Source organism: Protopterus annectens, chromosome 12.part0, assembly GCF_019279795.1.
Source record: "Protopterus annectens isolate FY-2018-M chromosome 12.part0, PAN1.0, whole genome shotgun sequence".
Lineage (NCBI taxonomy): Eukaryota > Metazoa > Chordata > Ceratodontiformes > Protopteridae > Protopterus > Protopterus annectens.
The window spans coordinates 192,071,768-192,094,863 of record NC_056746.1 but is presented as its reverse complement, the minus strand read 5'-3'; the positions used below and the strand labels follow the sequence as shown (position 1 = coordinate 192,094,863).

General features: G+C 42.5%; 1 protein-coding gene across 1 annotated transcript in view; it reads right to left on the bottom strand.

The window, feature by feature from the left end:
• PLK1 (polo like kinase 1) overlaps positions 1-23,096 on the bottom strand; it is a 592,954-nt gene that overhangs the window by 126,906 nt on the left and 442,952 nt on the right. The window contains exons 11-12 of the mRNA XM_044089232.1: positions 14,073-14,150; positions 361-515 (exon numbers count right to left, since the gene is read on the bottom strand). Coding sequence (XP_043945167.1) covers positions 361-515; positions 14,073-14,150 — 233 coding nt within the window. The remainder of the gene's footprint in view (positions 1-360; positions 516-14,072; positions 14,151-23,096) is intronic.

Below are 23,096 nucleotides of genomic sequence, written 5' to 3'. Positions count from 1 at the left end.
GAGAATGTCTAGCAGTGATGGTGAATCTGGGGAGGCTGATTACTGTGTGGAACGGAAGGAGCTCAAGGCTGGTACCCAAGTCTGTAAAAATGTGGCTGAGTTGGATCCAAGGGTCAGATCTGTAACCCAGTCATGAAGAAAACTGAAAAGGACATCAGATTTAGTCTTTTACCATCTTCGCCAAAGCATTAAAAAAAAGAAAAAAAGTCAACCTTTCAAGATGCACCCTGCTATGTGTTCATTTCAAACAATGCTTAATTCCTTAACAAGCTGCAAGGTAGCCAGGATGGCTAAAGGAAGAACAGTTCAAACGTACTACAAACTACTTTGCCAAAAAAAAAAATAAACTGCACGTCTCACCTTTTTGTTCAGGGTAGGAGGGTAAATTCGAACAGAGAAATAGGATTCAGAATTGTTTCTTTCAATATATTGAAGACTGTCCCCATCAGCATACATAATAAGACGAGTGGAGTCATTGAAAAGGACACCTACACTGTTGTCACAGAGCTGGTAACCTAAAAAAGAAACATCACTACTATAGTACATGTAACAAAACACCGATTTGGATTGCTATATGCTGTTCCAGAATAGCAAATTAGTTCACAATGTGCTACAGCCAGAGAATTTCAAAAGTACATTAACATTCACTAGATTACTACATGGATCTAGAAAAAAAAAAAATCACAATGTAGATTTCACACAAAACAATCATCCAGTAATACTTTCATCTTGTCATTCCACATACTCACCAGACACGCGTTTTCTGAGGATTATTACACAGTAAAGGTGGCCCAGTAACTTATCAGGAAAGTACAGTTTTGTACCTACCATAAATGTAGATGTCCGAGAGACATGCAACTGCAGTCATAACATGTGGGTTGTCCTGCCTCAGGCAGCCCTCGGTCGGCCGTATTCCAAAGTCTGGGTCCGACGTCGGCTGATGTCGCATTTCTCTCCGACGTCAGAGCGGCTGGAGTATATAAGCATCAGCCGACGCCATTTTCTTCAGTGTTTCTTGCCCCAGATGCCAGGTGCCCTCCAAGGAAGGCTGTAATCAAATTGGAAGACAAAAACAGGATTCCAAACAAATACATGAGCAATACAACAAATACACCATAACAGATATCCCCAGCTAAGAGAGAAAGAGGGATAGGAGTGGACCCTAAGCATAGAGGGATATGGAGGGAGGGAAAACCCGACTGCAGTTGCATGTCTCTCTGACATCTACATTTATGGTAGGTACAAAACTGTACTATGTCCTTCAAGAATGTAACTGCAGTCATAACATGTGGGTAGAATACCATAGCTTAGCTGGGGGAGGAGGTATGCTCTAGGAAAGAGATGGTGTGGCAATCAAACCCTGCAGGACTGCCGAAGCAAAGCCTGCTCTGGATCTGGAGTATAGGGGGAGATTGTAGTGTTTTGAGAATGTATGCACGGAGCTCCATGTAGCAGCTTCTAGAATGTCCTTTGTAGGCACCCCTCTTAAAAATGCTGTAGAGGTGGCTGTAGCTCTGGTGGAATGTGGTCTGACATAGGCTGGAACAGTCTTTCCATGAAAGGAATAACAGAAACTGATGCAATGTCCAATCCATTTAGAAATAGTCTGTTTTGAAATTGCTTTTCCTTGGACTGCAGGGGCGTAAGCTACAAAAAGCTGTTCAGACTTCCTACTGGCCTTTGTTCTGTCCAGGTAGTATCGAAGTTGTCTATGAATGTCCAAGGTATGTAAAATCCTTTCCCCCTTATTCTCAGGATTGGGGAAGAAGGCAGGCAGATGGATGGCTTGATTTAGAGAAACCCTAGATACCACCTTTGGCATAAAGGTAGGGTTGGTCCTTAATGAAACCCTGTCTCTGTGGAAAATAATAAAGGGTGATATTGCCATTAGGGCCTGTAGTTCCGAAACCCTTCTTGCTGAGGTAATTGCCAACAGGAAGGCTGTTTTCCATGAGAGAAATTGCAAGTCAACTGAAGCTGCTGGCTCAAAAGGAGGAAGAGTCAGTTTTTCTAAGACAAAATTGAGGTCCCAGGCTGGCACTGGGGCCTTTCTTGGTGGCTTAATGTTCTTGATTCCCCTGAGGAATTGTTTTAGTAAGGGGTGAGAAAAAACAGGAGGATCAGTGTTGTATCTGGCTGAAATAGCAGATGCATGTATTTTTATTGACGAATATGATAGGCCACTCTGTAACATATCTGCCAAATATTCCAAGATAAGTGGGATGTTCAACAATGATGCATCATGCCCTTTGCTTGTATTCCAATTGCTGAATCTTTTCCACTTTGCTAAGTAGACCTTTCTGGTGGATGGTCTTCGAGCCTCTGTTAGTATCCTCTGGACTTCCTTGGAGAGGTAAGTTGAATGTATTTATGGGATCTCCCAGGCTGTTAGCTGCAGAGTTTGAAGGTTTGGATGCAGTGTTTCGAAATTGTGCCGAGTCAAAAGTAGGGGCCACTGAGGGAGGGCCCACCTCCTGGTGTGACATATGCTCCGTAGTAGTGGGTACCAGTGTTGTCTTGGCCAATTCGGAGCTATTATAATTCCCTTGGGCTTCTCTGCTTTGATCTTTAGTAATACTGAGGTCATCAGTGGCAGAGGTGGGAATGCATAGATTACTAGGGAGCTCCAGTTGAATGAAAGAGCATCTATTTTCCAAGCCTTTGGATGGTATGTCCTTGTGCAAAATTTTGGTAGTAGATGATTGAGGTGAGGCAAATAGGTCCACTTCTGGCTTGCCCCATGTCGAAGTGAGTTGTCAAAGCCTTCGGATGCAACTTCCACTCGTGTGGATCTGTGAAATTCCTGCTTAGGCTGTCCACCAACACATTGTCTTTTCCTGGAACAAACTGTGATTGCAACTGGATGTTCAGACTCGGTGATTTCTCCCAAAGCTGCATTGTCAGTCTGCAAAGGGGATAAGAGTGAGTGCCCCCCCTGCTTGTTTATGTACCACATCACTGTGGTGTTGTCTGTCCGTATCATTAAGTGACCTTGCTGGAGTTGGTTTTGAAAAGCCTCGATAGCATGCATTACTGCCAGCATTTCCTTTTGATTTATATGCAGATGTGTTTCCTTTGGAGACCATTGTCCTTGTATACATCTGCCTTCCATGTGCGCCCCCCATCCGAGGTATGAGGCGTCTGTAGTCATGGTCTGTGTTATCTGTGGTTTCTTGAATGACAAACCTGTGTTTTCCTGGCTCACCGAAGCCCACCATAGGAATTCCTTTTGTAAGCATGGGATGAGTGGTATGATTGTCTCCAAGTTGTTGCTGTGTTGAGACCAAATGCTTTTTAGGTACCATTGAAGCTTTCTCATATGTAGTTTTGCTAATGGAACCAGTAGAATGCAGGATGCCATGTAACCCAGGGCCTGTAGGAATCTCCTTGCAGTCATCTGGGTGAGTTTTGCTAAACCTTTGAAGTATTGAGTTAACTTCTCTTGCTTGTCTTCTGTCAGGTAAGCCATCTGAGAAGCTGTGTCTAGTTTGGCTCCTAAGAAGATTATTTGCTGGGATGGCTGCAGTCTTGACTTTTGGAAGTTGACTGTGTATCCCAAAGCTTGAAGTAATCGTATGACATATTCCAGATTTTTTGTCATCAATTTGTCGTCCGCTTGTATGAGGCAGTCGTCCAGGTACGGGTAAATTTGTATACCCTGGAGCCTGCAATGAGCAATTACTGAAGCCAGGCATTTTGTAAACACTCTGGGCGCAGTAGATAAGCCAAATGGCAATGCTGAGAATTGATAATGCTCTGGCCCTGCAAGAAATCTGAGGTATCTTCTGCAATTGTGTCTGATAGGGACATGCAGGTATGCCTCCTTGAGGTCCAGAGTAATCAGCCACGACTCCTTGCCCAGCATGGGAAGGAGTTGCTGTAGAGTCAGCATTTTGAACTTTGGTACTATGAGAAAGGTGTTTAGGACAAGTCCAGTATTGGTCTCCATTGAGTTTCTTTTCTTGGAACAAGGAACAGTCTTGAGTAAAATCCCTGTTCTTGTTCTTGTTGTGGAACTCTTTCTATTGCTTTCATTTGAGTTAGCAGAGATTTGCTTGATAGCCTCTGCCCTTTGATGTTGTGGTAGATTTGGCATGCCTTGTTTTCTTGGTAAGGTATGAAAATGAAACCTGTACCCTCGGTCTATGATGTCCAAAATCCATTTGTCCTTTGTCAGTCTGTGCCAGTTTTCTGCAAACAGAGATAATTTCCCGCCCAAGGGAGCTTCTAGTTGTTCCCTGGTAGGCGGTAGTAGAGGAAAGTCATTGAGTTTGTGGTTGTTGGGCAGGGGAAACCCCTGCGTCACTTCTTTGGTTTCCTGGCTGCCATTGACGTCCCCTGTAAGGGCCTCTGTATTGGCCTCTTCCTCGCCACGTCTGTTCTTACCCCTTTGAAACTTTTCTGGATTAGGAAAGGACCAGTTTTTTGAAGGCCAATTCCTACTGAATCTGGGGGGTTGAACTTGGAGGAAATCTTTCACAGTCTGAACTGATTTTGCTTTTTCTTCGATGGTCTTTAACACATCCTTAGCATTTGCACCAAAAAGCTTGTTCTTTTCCAAAGGTGCATCCAGAAGTTTTGCTTTTACATGATCTGGTAGAGGTTGATCTTTTAACCAAGCATGTCTACGAATCACTGCCCGTCATAGCTGCCCTACATGAAGCTTCCAGTGCATCATATCCACACTGCAGGAAGTGATTGCTTACTTGCTGAGTGTTATGTACAGCTTCCTGTAAAGTCTTGCCAACTTGTTCGCACCTTGCCAGTGTATCTTTCACTTTAGGGCCAAACAAAGAAGCTGCCTCGATGGGGGCTTTCATGAAGGAAGCCTTAAAGGAGTCTGCAAAGGCGCATCCAGGCGTCGTCTGGTGACTATACCCACACCTGCTGCTCTAGCCATCCATTGCATGAGAAATAAGATGCATGGAAGAATTGGAAATGGACTCTAGGGTGGCGGAGAAGCCATGTTATCACAGACCTAGTCGGAAACAGGTTATGCCAGGGTTTCAGACAGCTGATTGAGGAGATTCCTCTGAAGCCTGGTAAAGTGTGCCAAATAGTTCAGACACTACGGTGAAGGTCGATGAAGCAAACACATGTTTCTCAAGTCTGTCAAATGCCTGGGACTCCTTGTTGGGTGGATGGACAGTTTGGCTCTCTACTGCCAAATCTTTCTTAGTTGCAGCCACCACCATAGCATCTACTGGAAGACCTCATGACCAATGTGGGTGCTCAGCTAGGGACGATATTTTATCCGGACTCCTTGGTATCTCTTACAGGGTGTCAGGAGCCTTCCATACATGCTGGACAAGCTCATCTGCAGGTGGGGTGAAAACCCAGAAGGTAGGGGGGCCAGGCAAGAAAAGCCTGCAGGAATACGGATTCCTCAGAGGAAGGATTAGAGGACTTCCAGTCACTCCTATATCTAAGGATCTAGAGGATGTCACCAAAGGACACCTCAAAGGGTGACTGTGGTGACCCTTCCAGTCATCAAAATCCATATCTTTTAATCAATGATTCCTCAGTGGAGTCCATGTGCTTCCTCTTGCATGACGCATTGTGGGGTACTTCCAAAGTGGGAGCCTCACGGGAAGACTGCAAGGAGGGGGTCTCCTAAGGAGAAACCTAAAGCCCTTGTGCCCAGTGGTTGTGACAGTTGCAGCATTGGGGGGGGGGGGGGGGGTGACGACTCAGACATGCAGGATTTGCCAGCGGAGGCAAGCGCCATCTACATGGCCTGGAAAGCTGTCTGCCCAATGAGGGATGGGAGCCTGGAACAGAGCACAACAACCTCGGAACCAGGGTCAAACCCCACCCCGACGAGCCCACCCCCAGACCAGGAGTCTCAAAAGGACCATGAACCGTGAGAGGAGGAGGATCCCTGGAGAGTGCCATGGGGGGGGGGGGGAAATCGCTGTGGAACCAGGAATGCCCTCCCCCATGGCACAGCCACTAGCCTGAGAAGAGCCCGATGCTCAGTGCAGAGGGCCACAAGACTCTGGTTCCAAATTGAGATCCACTATTGGAGTGTGAGGAAAGGAAGCTGCTGTCGGAGTAATAGGCTTCGAAACTTGGGTAGAAGTCGAAGGAGGTGGAGTGTACGATGGAGTTTGAGGAGATGTACTTTCACCTGAAGGAGGGAACGTGAACTTCGACGGGTAAGAGACCTCTGGCCACAAGCAACTGCTCAACAAGCTGCAACACATCTTGCTCAGACTCTTGGTTGACTTCATAGAGAAAGCTGATGGCGATTCTGGCTTTCCTAGAAAAGGACTATATTGACTGCCAGCAAATGGATCCAAGGAAGGAGAATACTTGGTCCTTGCTAATTCAAGAGGTGCAGGGCTCAGAACAGAGGACGTCTGCACCAAAGAAAACTGTGTGGAAGTAGTATGAGCTGACGTCAGCGCCATAGAAGTTGAAAGTGTCTGCACAGTAAAGGCAAAAGTCTGCCCCGATGGGTACGGTACCGTCGAGGAAAGTGTCTGCACCAGTAAAAAGGATGGTGCAGAGAAGTATTGCACCGAAGAACATGGTGCCGAAAATGTCTGCCCCGTGGAGTACAGAAAAATCATACTCTGAGCCTAAGGGGATTGTGCCAATGGTGCCAAAGGGAATTGTACCTGCATGGACTGTGCCAGGGTAAGGGCTGCGACAGAACTGTCCGAGACATAGTTGTCTGCACCAGGAACTCCGGTGCTGGTGTCGATAAGGAAGACATGGCTGGAGACAGAATAATTTGGGGTGGTGCCAAGCCTGGAGCAGACAGGGTCACAAGTGGCAGTGAAGTAGTAATCGATGTCACCTTCTTATGAGTCGACTCCCTACAAACTACAGAGGGAGAAGAGGGGAGCGACTTTGATGAAGAGAAAGAATGCCTCTTACAGGGTTTAACAGGAGGGGGTGAGCCCTCAGACACAGAAATAGCCTCAGAGAAAAGAGATTTGAGAAGACCTTTCAATATTAACTTATTCTTCCTCTCGTTAATAGTCCTGGTTGAAAAGTTTTTAAAAATCCCACACAAGGGATCCACAGTAAGGTGGGAGGCATTCAAACAGTAGACAAGTCATGGCCATCAGAAAGCAGTAACTTACAGCCGTAATCCTTACACTGCTTGAAACCAACACTACTTTTCTCTTTCTCTCCACATCATTAGGTCAGATAAAAACAGTACCAAAAGGAAGAGGAAAGGCTACCCAAAAGGGTAAGAGAAAAGGAAGGATTACCAACGATGGTAATGACGAATTACCTCAAAGATAAGAAAAAGGCTAATAAAGGGAAAGACTAAAGAGAGTGGGTCTAAAGTATACGATAGGGTCGGAAAATATTAGTAGAAACTACTTGAAAATATTTAAGGTAACAATGTATAAAACTTTCAAAAAATTAGACACTTAGCTGAGACAGTGGCTTGACATGGCTGTATAGCAACGTGACAAATGAGATCTGAGGTAACAGGAAGCAGAGCATTCTGGGTAGGACCTTGGCTCAAGAGTTTTTGGCTGACCTGAGCTTGATATTGGCCGGCTCTGTTCCTGCAATGTGCCCAGAACTGACTCCTGCAATTCATTCAGAGTTGCATGCATCGGTAGACTATCCAAGTACGACTAAATTCTTTACGAGAACTATTGCTCCTATTATTGGAACTGTCTAGGTATCCTCCCCCCTCCACATTGCCCTCGTTTTTGCCTGCAGATCCTGGTATTTTACAACAGTCTTCTCCATACTAAGTTGCTGCAATCACTTGGTGTAGCAATCTCAATGATCAAACCCAACTGTATTCTTTCCGTGGACTAGTACATCTAGTTTTCTTGCATCCATTTTTTGGACTGTTGGTAACGCGCGATACCTTGTGCTACAAACATTTTCTATAATGCTTTGTGGCTCATGTTTCCAGTGCTTCTCAGCTACTTCAATATTGTAACGTTTGCATAATCTCCAATGCAACAGTCTTGCTACATATGCCTTTCAGTATATACAGGCTCTCTGCAGTGTATTGCACTAGGCAGCAAGATTAGTTTCCAATTCTGTTTTACAAAACTTGCATGCGTCTCTTTCTCAAACATGTTCATTAGACTTTATAAGCCAATGTGTATGTAGTCCGCTATCCTGGACTGCCTCTCCTTTACCATTCCTGCATCAGATCCTGATAGACATGAAGTTGTTCCAAGAGTTTTCTGCACTGACAACTATGTTTATGCCTTTTCCACATTTCTTGCCTTTTCATCCGATTCTTCACCGTGTATTACATTCATTTGCTGCTTGATTTTTTATTTACGTCTGGTTTGATTTCCATTCCCACTTGACAAACATGCTTCTCCTAAACTAAGCAGGGAAATCACCTTAGACTTGTGTTTTAAAACTTTCACCAGGTTTGGATCTTGTGAGGTCAACAGATATGCATGCAGTCCCAGGCCTGCAAATCTATATATGTAATCAATTTCAAGTAGACCCATACCTCCTCCATAATGTGGAATATACAATTTGTTTTAAATCATTTGATAAGCGTGAAGCATTTTGGTTTTCCTGTCCAACTGCTCCAATACCTTTCTCAAGCCAATCACACCAAAATTAAGTTAGAACAGCAACAGCCAATTGATTTATAGCTTGGTCTTTGTTCCTAGAAATTTTAATCTTGCAAAATATTCCTTACTAAGTTTTGTTTGCATTTGTTCATATTTCATTGTCGATCCTTCAAATCTCAAATACTTACACACACACACACCCCGCTGCTCAAGTTCCTTCATACCACATTCCTGTTCCCGACTATTTTCTTGGTGCTGCAACTTTCCTGCTTTAAAAAGTTTCTTTTGCACATTTATCTAAACCAAATTACATACTTATATCAGAAAGTTTTGTCCATTTGCAGTTCTGCTTTCAGTTACTTATCTGAGGAGCTATACAGTTTTAAATCATCCACAAGATGAGAAGTCTTTACACAGTTTTGTGGTAGCCAGATTGTTAACGATAACCTAATCCATTAAGTAGACAGCATAATGGGTTAAGGGCAAGACTAAAGAGTAGTGGTGATTGAGTTAGTCTGGGATATCCCACTTATTTTAGCCCTGGAACAATAAACTGTCTTATCATGGCCTAACTGCAAAGTGGTTTGCCACTGTTTCATGGTCACTGTAATGTGATCAATGCATGGTGCATCTTACACATCTGTAAGCACTAGTTTACCCATGAATGTGGAATGCTGCCAAATGCTTTTTTGTAGTCCATCCATGCCATACTTATTCACTTTTTTATAATTCTCCATGACTAAAATTATACTTTGTTCCATATTACTTTTATTACTGCTTTGTTCTATTGCCATGCTTGAGTTTTATTTTTGACTATAAACTATCGGCATCAATTCCAGTAGTGTTTATACATCATCGTAGGGCAAGTTATTGGTCTACAGATTTTAGACTAGGTTGTAGTTTCACTCTTAAGGAGTATCGTTTTTCCTGTTAACCAAGTTGCTGTCTGCTTGGGATGCTCATATAGTTCTTGGTCAGGGCTAAGTCTGTGTGTAAAGATGTTAATACTTTTAGCAAAAACTTGGGTATTGCATTTGGGCCTGGGGGGTTTCCATTTAGAAGCTTTTCTTAAATTTGTTTCAATTTCTCTGGCCATTACTTCATTCCATTTTATATCCCATAAATTTGAATTTTGCTGTTTCTTTTACTTCTATCCATTCTACATCTTTATGTTCCACAGGGTTTTCCCAGATACTTCTCCAAAATGTGTCCATTTCTTTTTTTGGTGGTATTTCTATTCCTTTTGCTTTGTTTCACAATTATTTCCAAATTTTTTCAGAGTCAAAAAACTGATTATTTTGTACTTTCCCATTCTTTATCTTCATAACTCCCAAGTTTTTTTTAGTCTGTGCTGATATTTGCAATGCTGTACAATAGATCCTGGTCTGTTCTGATACTGTGCGTTGCTTTCATCATGCTTATCTTTTCCAAGTAACTATGACACTTCCTGCCTTAATGGCTTTATAGTTCTCTATTCAATACTTATGATGGTATTTGATTTCTCCCCTTCCTTTCCCTTACCATTCTGTTTTTGTGGCAAGACGTTGATCAGTTATTAATTTAGCTACACAGTAAGATATCCTAGTTACTTCCATTATATCACATGAATTTCTTGTGAATAGTCTTGATTACTGTGTTAATTTATCAAAACTTCTAACATTTTGGGTCTTATTGACTTTCTGTAATCTCTTTCATTGATCTTAATATGTCTATCCATCTCTATTAAGTCAAGCAACTCTTCCCATAGATCATATTCTTCTAAACTAAGGACACGTTTTGTTTATTTCCTGCACGCATTCTATAGAAAGCTCCAGAACATCTTCCTCAGACATTCTCTTCAGCTTCAGCCAGTGTCACCCCCTGCTCTTTCATATGGGAACTCACTGGCCTACCACTCCACAACAGTGTGTCAGAGTTGCCATTTCCTGCTGCTTCCCTTGCTGTGCAACTCTCTTGCACTGGTTTCTTACTGAAGGGTCCAAAGTACCTTCATATGGCAACTGAGCAGATGATTCCTGTTCCACTGGTTTCTCTAATTTGAAAACTCCCTGTTCTATCATGCTGTAATGTTACCAGAGTTAGATTTTCTACACTAAATCATTCACTTTGCAGGTAATCCATAACTTCAGTTTCTATTTCTTTACCTTCTCCATTACTGATCCTCTCTTCTGCCCCCCCCCCTTTGTACTGTAAATTTTTCCATATCCAGATGTCTTTGTCTGCATTTCTCTTCCAATATCTTTGGTGCTGCTTTTTTGTATTGATTAGTTTTGCTTTCTCCATTACATAAATATCATACCAGATTAAATACTGGTCCTTCTTATGTCTTTCTTCAGATCATCTCCCGCTCCTCCTGTTCTGTTTTCTTTTACTTCAGGGGCTCATTTTTCAATCATCCTGAAACAACCTTTGTTAGACTTTCTACACTAAATTATTCACTTCACAGGTATTCCATAACTTCATTTAACTTCTGCTTCACTACTCTTATAGGTTCATACTAGGCTATCTGCCCTAGGGCATTTATAAGCCTAGCCAGAGTGTGTTTGGCTTTCGCCACTCATTTTAAATTAATTTTGCTATGCCCTTTTTCGAGGTTAGTATACTGTGCCTCTAACAGTGACACAGAAGTGATACCCGGGGTAAACCTATGATCTTCCATCCACTCAAGATTCCTCTTGGAGAGTCAATGAGGGACTCTGCCTAATCTGGACTGGGATTTTATTCGAGTGATGGGAGCCGCTGGGTTATGAATCTGTCCCTCCAGTATGTCCTATTTATTTCAGTGCTGAGGTTCAAGTCTCTCAAGCACGTAGCTCGATGGGATTTGGATTTTCTGAGGTGCAGCATGTCCATTAATTCCGGGTTGGACATGGCTTTATACATCAGGCACAGATCGCCTCTGAGCAGGCGGTATGCCACTGAGCACAGCTTGAGTTTCTTTAACTGGCAGCATATGGCATCTGTTTGAGCCCTTTGATCCTCTTGGTGAGGTACCTTTGGGGTCTTTCCAGTTGCTGCAGGTGTCTGGTAAGGTACATCCCAAAAGGGGCACTGTACTCAATTATGGGCTTGATGAGGGATGAGTAAAGAGGCTCGATGACCTCCCTTGATCTAGATGTGAATCCCTTCATGATTAGGTGGGTTACATAAAATGTTTTTCTAACCACTTTGGCCACGTGGTTGTCAAATGAGAGATTGCTATCAACTTGGGTCCCCAGGTCCCTAATTACTTCTTCTGTACTTAATGGATTACCACCTATGTAGTAATTTGTGGGCACTTTGTTTTTGCCAAAGGGGATGACTATACACTTTTTGGCATTTAGCTTGAGGCCATGGCTCTGGCACCAGTTGTCTGTTTCTATGAGGCCCTTTTGGAGGATGCTTGTGTCGGCTGGAGTCTCGATTATGGCGCCCAGTTTGCAGTCATCTGCGAACTTGGTCAGCCACAGTCCTCTGTTCTAAATCCCCCCTTTATCATCATACTTTCTGTATTGTGAAAATTTCCATATTTGGGTGCCTTTGCCTGCATTTTTCCTTCAAATATCATTGGAGCTTTTTGTATTGATTGGTTTGTCTTTCTCCTTTACATAAATATTGCACCATCTCCGATCTTTCCCATGCCCATGTTTCTTTTTAAAAGCTTTCAAAAATCTCCAGATTTTTATTTCTATTCTCACTTTCTCAGTCACTTTTTCCGAACAGCCCAAGGCTGCTTGGTCTATGTTTTTCATTAAATCTGTTATATTAATGAACACAACTTTGCTTTTGAAGCTTTTACAGTTTTTTTCTTGTGCAAGTATTTTTTTCTCTTCTCTAATTTCTTAAATCTTTTTGTGCATCTTCTATCTGGAAATTCTGGCCTTCTCGCACAATAGTAATACGTAATCCCTGTGGTTCAATAAAGTGTACACTGTTCTGAGGGAACAGACAACACAAGCCTAACTCAACTTCATCCTAATTTTAGTTTTCCAATTTTCTTTGCAGCTTTAAATACCGAGGGAGATTCATAAAGGCTACCACCAAGTGTAGACTACATGCACACTTAGTATAATCTGAGCGACTAGAAAGAACAAAAAATATAGAACGTATGTTCTTGAATACAGAGAGTGGACACTTACTGTAGGTGTTACTGAATCTGGTCCAATATCTTATCCTCACTATAGTCTTTAGTAGCAGTCCACAGACTGACAGCTCATACTTTCTACAACAGTGAAGGCCCATCCTCCCCCTGAAACTGGACCTAACTGAAGACTTGCCATTTTTCCAGTTCTGGCACTTGTGCGCCTCCCAGGACTGGGCACTTTATCCTGGGACTTTTGCACCCAGCTGCATTTTCTAACCTATGTCTGCCAATGATCTATGCTATATAAACTAAGGCCTATACATCAGTACATTTTGTAAAACCAGGGTCCACTTCATGAAGGTATTCAACACGCGAGTATGAACTCTATTCCAGCAATAGTACTCTCCATTGCTTGCTGATTTTCTCTCCCCATTAGGGGCTTGATTGACACTGCAGATCACTCTGTTGCAGCATAGAACTGAAGATGGCAAAGGCAGTTTTCCCTTTTCTACTCATAGGCTGGAAAACAGTCTGACAATTCTCAACCATTACAAAACATACTACAGCAGTGAGCATTATAACAAACATTTAATTTGCCACCTCGTGGTTTATGTGCCAGTAGTCTCCTATTATGAGTCATAGCTCCTCTCTAAAGTGTGTTCAAAGGTAGTTACTAGGTATGCAGTCCAGGCTACCTTTACTGAACCTATCCCAAAGTTCCAATTGCCCCAAAGCACTGTCTGGTTAAGTGACTTGCTCAAAGTCGCATGTAGGCAAAGGAAGGCTACGGAATCAAAACCTCTACCACAGAGAGTAGCCCATTAACAGCTCACCCTTACTCTTCGCCAGCTGCCAAAATAGTCAATGTTTTGGTTCAAATAAGGAGAGTGTACCAACGGCAAACATACATAATAAATGGCCTAAACCTACTCTACAAGCCATCCAAGTAAACTTACATAATTTTCTGTAGGGTGGACAAGCCCAACATACCCTTTACTTATACAGACTCCATGATTGCACAGCTGTGGGACAAGGGCAAACTAAGTAGATGCACAAATCGCGACTTCAGTTCATCCATTATAAAAGCAAGCGTGGTAAGGAAAAGGTATACTCAATCTGTGCTTTGTGAACTACGCAAACCCTTAGTGGGACAACCTTGGCATGTCACCAGGTTTGTTTTTGGAATACATCCTGGATATGAATGGACCTAAATAAGGACCAGAGCACTGTAACAATATATTGCCACTGGTGACCATATGCTTGTAGCATCAGCTCCATTGCATCTACTAGACTGAATAAAACCAAAGTTGTTTCTCACAGAATGAACTAAAAGCAGAGCAGCGAGGACATACTGAAAGACTTCCCTTACAGATCCATAAACCCAAATGCCATGGTAAAAAAATGGTGGAAGTCAGAATTGCAAGTCACACCAAATGCATCACAAACTAAAATGTAGGACTGTTCTGCAATAAGTATAGAAAACATACCCAAACCGTATTTGTCAGAGTAATCCACCCATTTACTGACCCAGAATATTGGAATGCAGGCAGGATCCTCTGCTTCTTCTGTTAAAAAAAAAAAAAAAAAAATCAAATCAAACACAAGTCCAGTGTGCACATAATTAAATGACTACTTATTTAAGACCTTGCCAGTTTATAACGTAGCATTTGGTCAACAGACATCACAACATGCTCTTCTTGCCTCAGGACTCCAGCATAAACACTTCATCAGTATGGGATTTCACCTGGTTCGACTTACCATACCAAGGTCCCAATACTCAGATTACAAAAATATTTAACAGAAGCAAAACAGACAAGTTCCTTCCATATCAGTTGGCCTTAGATGGGACCAAAGACTCATTCTTGTTTTAATTTGGATTCTTCTCAGAGGTTTCCATAGCTGGGACTGTATACCCCAGCTGCAGATTATACTGTATGTAATGCACCAGATTAACAGCACATATAACCACAAAGACTATTTTGCCACAACCACCGAGCAAGCATGTCTTGCACAGCATGCACTGAAACGGACACCTTTAGTCAAACATTTATTGGTCCAACTGAGTATAACTGCTGTTAGAATAATCCAACCAAGCACTGAGAAGTTAGTGGCAGCAGAATGCAACATACAAATGACAGCCTAATAAGATAACTGAGAAAAAGAAAATACAAGTTGTGCCAGATAATATTCAGCATAACTGTTGAGTACAAGGATTCCTGCAGCACACTCCTAGCATGATGAAATTATGTCACACTCCAGTCTGTCCATCCAGCTGGAAAAATGCATTCTTTGATGTCCCCAACTCTAGGCCAGACTTTCTATGTATTGGACATTAGGGGGCTGCACAATATTGAAAAGTCTACTGCCTATGCAGTTTTTGGGTGAGTGGGGTGCTAGTCACCAAGCATGCCAATAAATCCCAAGAAATAGGCTAAAATCCCACTTACTGTTTGGCATCAATTTCGCAGACGTTGAGGCCAAAGTAGATGGTCTCTGGCTCACCAAGTTCACTGATGATTGCAAACTGGAAGCAATCGCAGAATCCCCCAACGATGTCAAAATATTACAAGAGCCAACAGAAAAGAATGATTGGTGCCAAAGCCATGGTCTAAAACTAAATGCATAAAAGGCCTTTGGCAAAATGGAATTCCCTACAAATTACAATATTGATAGCACACCTCTGAGTTCCAACACAGTGGTGCGAGACTTGGGAACAGTTTGATTGCAGTCTGAAATTCGACCACCAAGTTTCCATAATGGTAAGGAAAGCCTTCTACATAATGTACTTCATAAACAAGGGCATAGCATCCAGGTCAAGGGATAAAACTCCACTATACTCTACCCTCAGACCACTAGTAGAGTATAACATGCCCTTCTGCATGTACCTCACCGGATACCTGTAGCAGCTGAACAGATCAGGTTTCTCACCAAGAAAATACGGGGATTCCAAACTGATTTACATGGACATGCTGAAAGTCCCATCACTATCTTACAAGCTGCTGAGAGGAGACTTGTGCCTGGCATATAGGGCAATCTCTGACCTTGCCCCAATGGAAATGCTGCACATCCATAAGTCAAATGGCACACAAGTCACTCGCTCTAGGGATCTCTATCTAGCCTGTAACATTAACAGAACATGCTGGAGAGACGTATGCTGTTAGACTGGTTAGAGACATCTTCTGTGCGCACAAATCACACTTTCTGAAGCCAGATTGTTTGGATTCTTTAGCTTTTTCTCCAGAATCTTTAGAAATTTTTTTTAGCAGTAATAGAGAGTAAATACTGTCACCCTACTAACACAACTACAGACACAGCAAAAGAAACTTAACTCTAAACAAGTTTTCTACTTTAACAGCTAGAGAAGGAAGTCTCTAACTTGGACGATCTCCTCTAGCCAGAGGAGACGTCTCTAATTAAAATGATGACCCTTGGTGAAAAGGGATTGCAAAAAAGGGAAGGGGAGCCCACCAAGTTAAACGAGCTAACACAACAAGGATAAAACAAACCCTCTAATTTAAATGGGTTAGTGGAGGAGAAAATCACAGTTTAATGAGATAGGGATAGAAATACAGGCCTGAGAGGGAAATGGCAGCCCACACAAGAAAAGCCACAAAGGAGTGGTAAGAGTACATCTATTAATGCACGCACACCAAAAATCCTCTGGGAGGATAAGTGAAAGGTTTTTAACAGTTTGCAATCATAACCAAGGAGAAAAATAGACAACCCCCCCCCCCCCTCAAAAATACTAAAACTTAGCCTGAGCCAGTGAAATGCCATCTTGATCCAGCAAAGCTGGAAACGAGATCTGGGGACCTCTCGCCAGACATCATGGGAATAGTCATGGCAGCTGCTTCCTCATTGAAAAGCTTGGTCAAAAATTCCAAAATAGAAGCTACTGGAGCTAAATAAGAATAAATATGATTTTGTAATGCCCATATTGAGAATCTTTCCCATTTGCTGAGATACAGCTTTCTAGTGGAGTATTTGTGAGAGGATGTCAATGTGTGCTGCGCTGCAGCTGAAAGATTCTGAAGCCTGGCTAGGTTTGGAATTGGAGTAGTCAAGCTGTCAATTTGAGGGACTAAAGGGACGGATGAGGAACCCCCCGATGTGCGAATCAGGAGGTCTGGAACTGAGTTCAGGAACCAAGGTTCTTCCAATAGATGAGGCCAAAGAAAGGGGAACCAAATCTGGCGAGGCCAGTAGAGGGGCGATCAGAATTATGGTCCTTGCCAGAGTACCGGCTTTCTGTAAAACTTTGGGCAGCAGAGGTAATGATGGAAAAGCATAAAGGAGACCTGGAAGTCAATTGTGTACAAGAGCATCCATTGGGGCTTCCCCAGACAGGTGGACTGGGGCAAAGTAGCTGCTGCATTTCATGTTTGTGGGTGTGGCAAAGATGCCATATGCAGAATATCCCCCCCGCTACTTCTTTCTTTAGGGACCACTCGTGAGGCAATAGAATTGCCCTGCTCAGCTTGTCTATCATGTGGACTTTCTGATAGCAACATACATCCCAGGAAAGCACTGGGTGGAGTTTGCCCAATGCCATATTCTCAAGGCCTCTCGACATAGGGGATAAGATTTTGTTCCTCCTTTTTTATGTTAGCAGACTACTGACATATTGTCTGTATGGATTGCAATAGTCCCCAGAAGAAGAGAGTCTTGAAAGGACTGTAATGCTAGAAATATCGCTCTCATCTCTAGGACAACAATATGCAGGTGAGCCTCGTGTTCCTTCCATGTTGCCTTTGGCTGTTCTTCCCTGATAATACCCTCCCCCACCCTATCAGGGAAGCGTCTGTGGTCACTATGGCAATCTGGTTAGGTAGAACAAAGGGACGTCCTATCGTTACACAATGTGATGCCAGCCACCACTGAAGGTCTGTCTTTCATGAATTTGTGATTATAATCTGATGCGACATTGGGAGTTCCTGAAATGACCACTGCATGAAAAGGAGCCATTGTAGTATCCGTATATGCATCCAACCCAGTGGAACTGCAGTGATAGCTGCTGCCACTGTACCCAACAATTTGAGAACAGTGGAAGCTGGGGCTTTTTCTTTTGAGAGAAGGATTAGAACCAGTTGTCAAAGAGCACAAACCCTTTCTGCCGGAAGCTTTAAGGTCATTATGGTGGTTCCAGATCTGCTCCTATAAAAACAGTATGTTGTGATGGCAATAAGACAGATTTTTCTAAATCTATGGTAATCCCCAACTGATAGCATAGATTCATAGTAGTGCCCTTTGCTTGAATGAGCCGATGCCGGGTGGTGGCAGTTAGGAACCAGTCATCTAGGTATGGAAACACCTGGAATCCCAAACGTCTCAGGTGAGCCGTGACTACTGCCATGCATTTGGTGAACTCTCTGGGGGCTGTTGTGAGACCAAAGGGCAGTGCTCAAAATTGGTAGTGACTGGGCCCCAGCTGAAAGCCCAGGTGATCTTTGGATGGTCTGCCCATTTTTACGTGATAGTATGCATTCGGGAGGTCTAGAGCACATTCGATTGTCTTTTCCTAGAAAAGGAAGTATATTAACTGCAGTGTAACCATCTGGAACTTTGTCTTCACAGATTTGTTTAATCTGCCGAGATCCAAAATAGGCCTCCAGTCCTCTTTCTTTGGAACTAAAAAGAACCTTTAGTAAGTTCCGGATCCTATCTGGTCTGCGGGGACCGGCTGGATGACCCTCTTCTAGAAACCTTTGAATTTCTATGGCTGCTTGTTCCCTGCGACTGGGTGGAACATCTGGGATCTATCTTATTGAGGGAGGTGGGGTGAAAGAGGGAATAGAGTAACCTCTGGATATGATGCTTTGTACCCGGCTGTTTATTTGTAGCCAGGAGTCTGGATACAAAGATAAGCATCCCCCAACTGCCTCCAGAGATGAATAGGAGGGCCTCCTCTCAGGAGCACTGATGGGACTTCCCACAGGACTATTCTCAGTCACCTGATTCTGCAGACCCCCCCCCCTCCACCACATGGACATCTTCCATTACCCCCTTCCTCTGCCTCTGGAGGGGGGTTAATCATGTACGTCTTGAAAGGCTCCTTGAGTTTGAGTACTTGACCCTCAGACCACTAGTAGAGTATAATGCGCCCTTCTGCATGTACCTCATCACCAGACACCTGTAGCAACTGAACAGACCTCTGGTTTCTCACCAAGAAAATACAGGTATTCCAAGCTATGATTTACGTGGACAGGCTGAAAGTCCCGTCACTATCTTATAAGCTGCTGACAGGAGATTTGTGCTTGGCATATAGGGCAATTGCTAACCTTACCCTAATGGAAACGCTGCACATCCATAAGTCAAATGGCACACACAAGAGTCACTTGCTCTAGGGATCTCAATCTAGCCTGTGACATTAACAGAACATGCTGGAGAGATGTATGCAGTCTCAGAGACTGATGCTTCTCTAGAATAGACTTCCTACTCATGTAAAACAGAGCTTCTCACTGATCCTATTCAAATGCAACCTAGACAACTGGATGGGAGGGCACAAATTCACCCCAGGAGGGTAGCCGGTGTTGATCACAGTTCCACTGTTCATAAATTTGTTCTGCGAGCTACCAAAACAAAGAACAAATGGGGATACTTGGGATCAACAGGGCTAGGCTTGTAACTCTAGGGCCACTAGCCTAGTAACCTCCTTTGAACTTAACACTAGAGAATGAAGCTCGGATTGCTAGGCTGCTTCAAAATCTAAAGATATATAGCCTCTGATCAACAGCACAATATCTGCAATAGAAAAGATGGAAGGAGAGAAACGTAGGAACATAGGCAAGCAACCACCAGAACCATAAGATGCCTAGTTGTACACAACTTAAAGACGACACATTTAAAGGTTGGCGTTTTTCAAGCACTTAGTGCTCACCTCCCAAGTTACACAGGGATGCACATGATACCCTGGTGTGAATGTGGCTACCCAGCCTAAACGCAAACACTAGCCTCAAGGGCAGTCACGGTAGTACTTTAACCACTTGTGGTAACTTTATGTACAGGCTGGGAATACAGAGTCTGTAACTTCCCTCTCCAGTGAGGTTTGTCACTGGGGTATATTTAGGTCAAATAGAATTGGGTTGTTCAGGGCTGAAAAAGCGAGAGATGCCTTACAGGCTACCGGGTATAAGCAGAGATGAGCCAAGGCATTGCTATAGATGAAGAATTTAATTTTCTTGATAAGGTATCTTTTAAGGCTCTTTCCCCACTGATCAATATACTTGGATTTATACATATATGGAAGGGGGGGAGGGGGCTCATCTTATTCAATGATGGACATGATAAAGTCACAAGTTCAACCACAGCCATCAAATATTGATTCCTCAAGAAAATTTTCAAAGGCTTTGTCACCATCCCAAGAGTCCAAGTTTGATTTAAGAGTTTTCAGATTTTTGGACCTTATCCAGATTAGGATTTTTATTCCCTTGTTTGGTAATTTTGACCAACGTATTAAATCTTCGTATTTTTGATACCTCTATGTTTTACAGTACCTGGTAAGAATCAAATATACTGTGTATTAATATACCTAGAATGTGCCTGCAACAGACAATACTTAACATCTAGCCTTGTAATCTAAGGGACTTCATAGAATTTGGTATATTTCCACTGGACACCCAAATAGTTCAAAATATGTTGTATTCAGTGGGTCTGATGTACATTCTGTACAACCTAATCAAACATTTCTCATCTCTAGTTAAAATATATGGATTAGTTAAGAAAGCTTTCATCACAAGTCAGATGCAACAGTAATGCCAAGATCTTTATATTCCTTGGCCTCTTCTAGTAATAAGTTTGCCAAATAGAGAAGAGTTTTTTGAAGTACATAATTTTGCTCTTATCCAGGCTAAATTTTAGTCCAGTATTTTCACTGACATTACATTTTGTATTACAAAACCAGTTATTACAATCGTTGGCATATTTTTGGACCCAATGTTTTTTTTTGGAATGCTAGAAAAAACATTAAGCAGCATACAGCCCAAAACCAATCCCTGGGAAACACCAGATGTTGCAGGCAGAACATTTTTAATTAATTTTATATACCTTAACACAATGTTGATTACCAGTTAAATCTGCTCATGATCCATCTAATAGGACAATTAATGTCACATTCAAGTAAACGTTAGCAAATGTGTCAGAAATTAGTAAAATATTTACAATATGTTTGATCTACAGTACAAGTTTTAGCATGAAATTATCTGCTTATATCTAGTTCTGTCTAAAACAATTATTGTCAGAATAATCTAGAGGATGTCACTCAAATCCTGTATTTTATTTGGAATATTAATTGCAATTACAGCTAAACATTACCGCACATATTAGCAATCAGTTGTGTTAGTCCATAAAAAGAAAAGTTAAGAAATTCTCTCAAAACAGGTTTTAGGTGACATGGAGTTCTGCTTTGTCCCAGGGTTGTCACCCAAAACTATTTTTCTTATTGTCAAAGCAATTTGCTAATCTCAACACTCTGTTCTAGAGACATACTTTGAGTACATAAGCAGTAATGCTCAGTGTGCATTTTTGTGGAAATAATGCATGCGCCGGGGGGTGTGGCAGAGAGCCTCTACAACCCTAAAAAGGTGTTTTTTTCTACAACAAAACCCATGGAGAGCATTATTGCATTTAGTGAATGGGCTTAGAAAATGATTGTTTTGTAATTTATGCAAAAGAGATTCTCTGCCTAATGTTTAAAACTTGATATAGTATATGTAACTGAAGTATTTAATGTCTAAACACATTCAGAAACACAGACATACTTGTATACAAACATTCAGAAAGACAAAAAAGGCACGCATACATAAACAAGCATACACAACAATCCATGTCTCATTAAGAAAAAAAGAAACATAGTAAGGTATTGCAGCTATCAACATCCCTCTCCCCCATTCCTGTTACAGTCCATGATTTAGAAGATACTGCTTCTCTATACATTTCATAAATAAAGGATTAAACTCAAGTCAACATTAATGCAAGAGTTTAATACTTTTGGAATACCTATTATGCAAGCACACACAGACAACACACCATTTTATTTTTCATTTTAATTTTAATCATGCTAAATAAAGTGCTGTTTACCAAGCACTTAATATACTGCCATAAAGCAGTGGACTTATTTTTCAGTGGCCTGTATATTAAACACCTTGCTGGAGAATGTTCTGTCCCCAGAGTGCCTGCTTACAGGTCACCTATTCTGTTAGATTGCTTAAAATACGAAAATGCTATTAATGGGATTTGGATCAAAGATTTTGATAACTTACAGTTGTGTCCCACTTACCATAACTGTAGATGTTTGGCTATATCAAAGTTATAGTACCGATTCTTCGGTCTTTCTGCCATGCGGAATCCCACAATTGGCCCGATCTCCAGTCTCCCTAAATGACCCCTAGTCAGCAGATGTTTGAAAGTCAGGGTACAACAAAGATGTCCACTGGCACAATCCGCAGGTCTTTAACAAGCAGTGAAAGTTTGATGCCAGAGGACAGCAAACACTCCTCAGTTGTCTGCATTAAAGTGCAAAAAGAGGAAATGATAGGAGGCACATGGTCCTCTTGTGTCCAGCAACCATTATCTGCAGAGAAAGATTAGCTGTGTAAAATCATACCATAACCATGGATGTCCTCTGTTCCATGTTGCAGTATTCTTACATGGGAAGTGGGGGGGGGGGGGATCCTCCACCTCAGGCAACCCGAACGCCTGGCTCGTATACCAAAGCTCAAGCCTGGTGCTGCAAGGTGCAAGGGACATAACATGCAGGTGCTATAAACGTGACATCCACAAGCACAGACCTCAGAACTGACTGCCCAGTTGGACAATAGTCTAAGGATAAGGAGAGGATGCCATCCAGACGGGGAAAAGGTCCTCTAGGGTGTTAAGGTCATTGCCCCACTGTACCCATACCTCATTTGACCCATTAGAGTACAATGGCCTGTTTGGTATGTACCTCACAAGATATCTGCAACAGCTGAAAAGGCCGCAGAAATACCTCACTGAAAGAATCACAGGCCTAAAGCAGATGCCCTATGCTGACAGTCTAAAAAACTCCAGCTATACTCTGTGGCATATAGTCTACTCGGAGGCAATCTCTGCTTAACATACAAGGTCATGTCAAACCCTGAGCTGTCGGACATGCTCCAGGGATCTTAACCTTGTCATCACAATGAACAAAACATGCTAGAGGGATAGGTTCCTGACCAAAGACTCCTCATACTCTGGAATACACTGCCCATACATGTCAAGCAGAACGCCTCCTTATCCCTCTTCAAAAGGAACCTGGACGATTGGATGGGAGATAGGAAATTCACCCAGGGGATCATGTCAGTCGCCCTGCTAGACAGGGGTCCAGGGAAGTTAATATTGTGGGAAGAAATATCCAGGAAATTGTCATGGATAGGCTATTTTAGGCCCTAGGGCCGATTGCCTAGTGCCAACCTATGAAGAGGGAGGAAAGGAATACTGCAACAAGGAAGAGAAGGACATCTATGGTTATGGTAAGATTTTGCACAACCAATCTA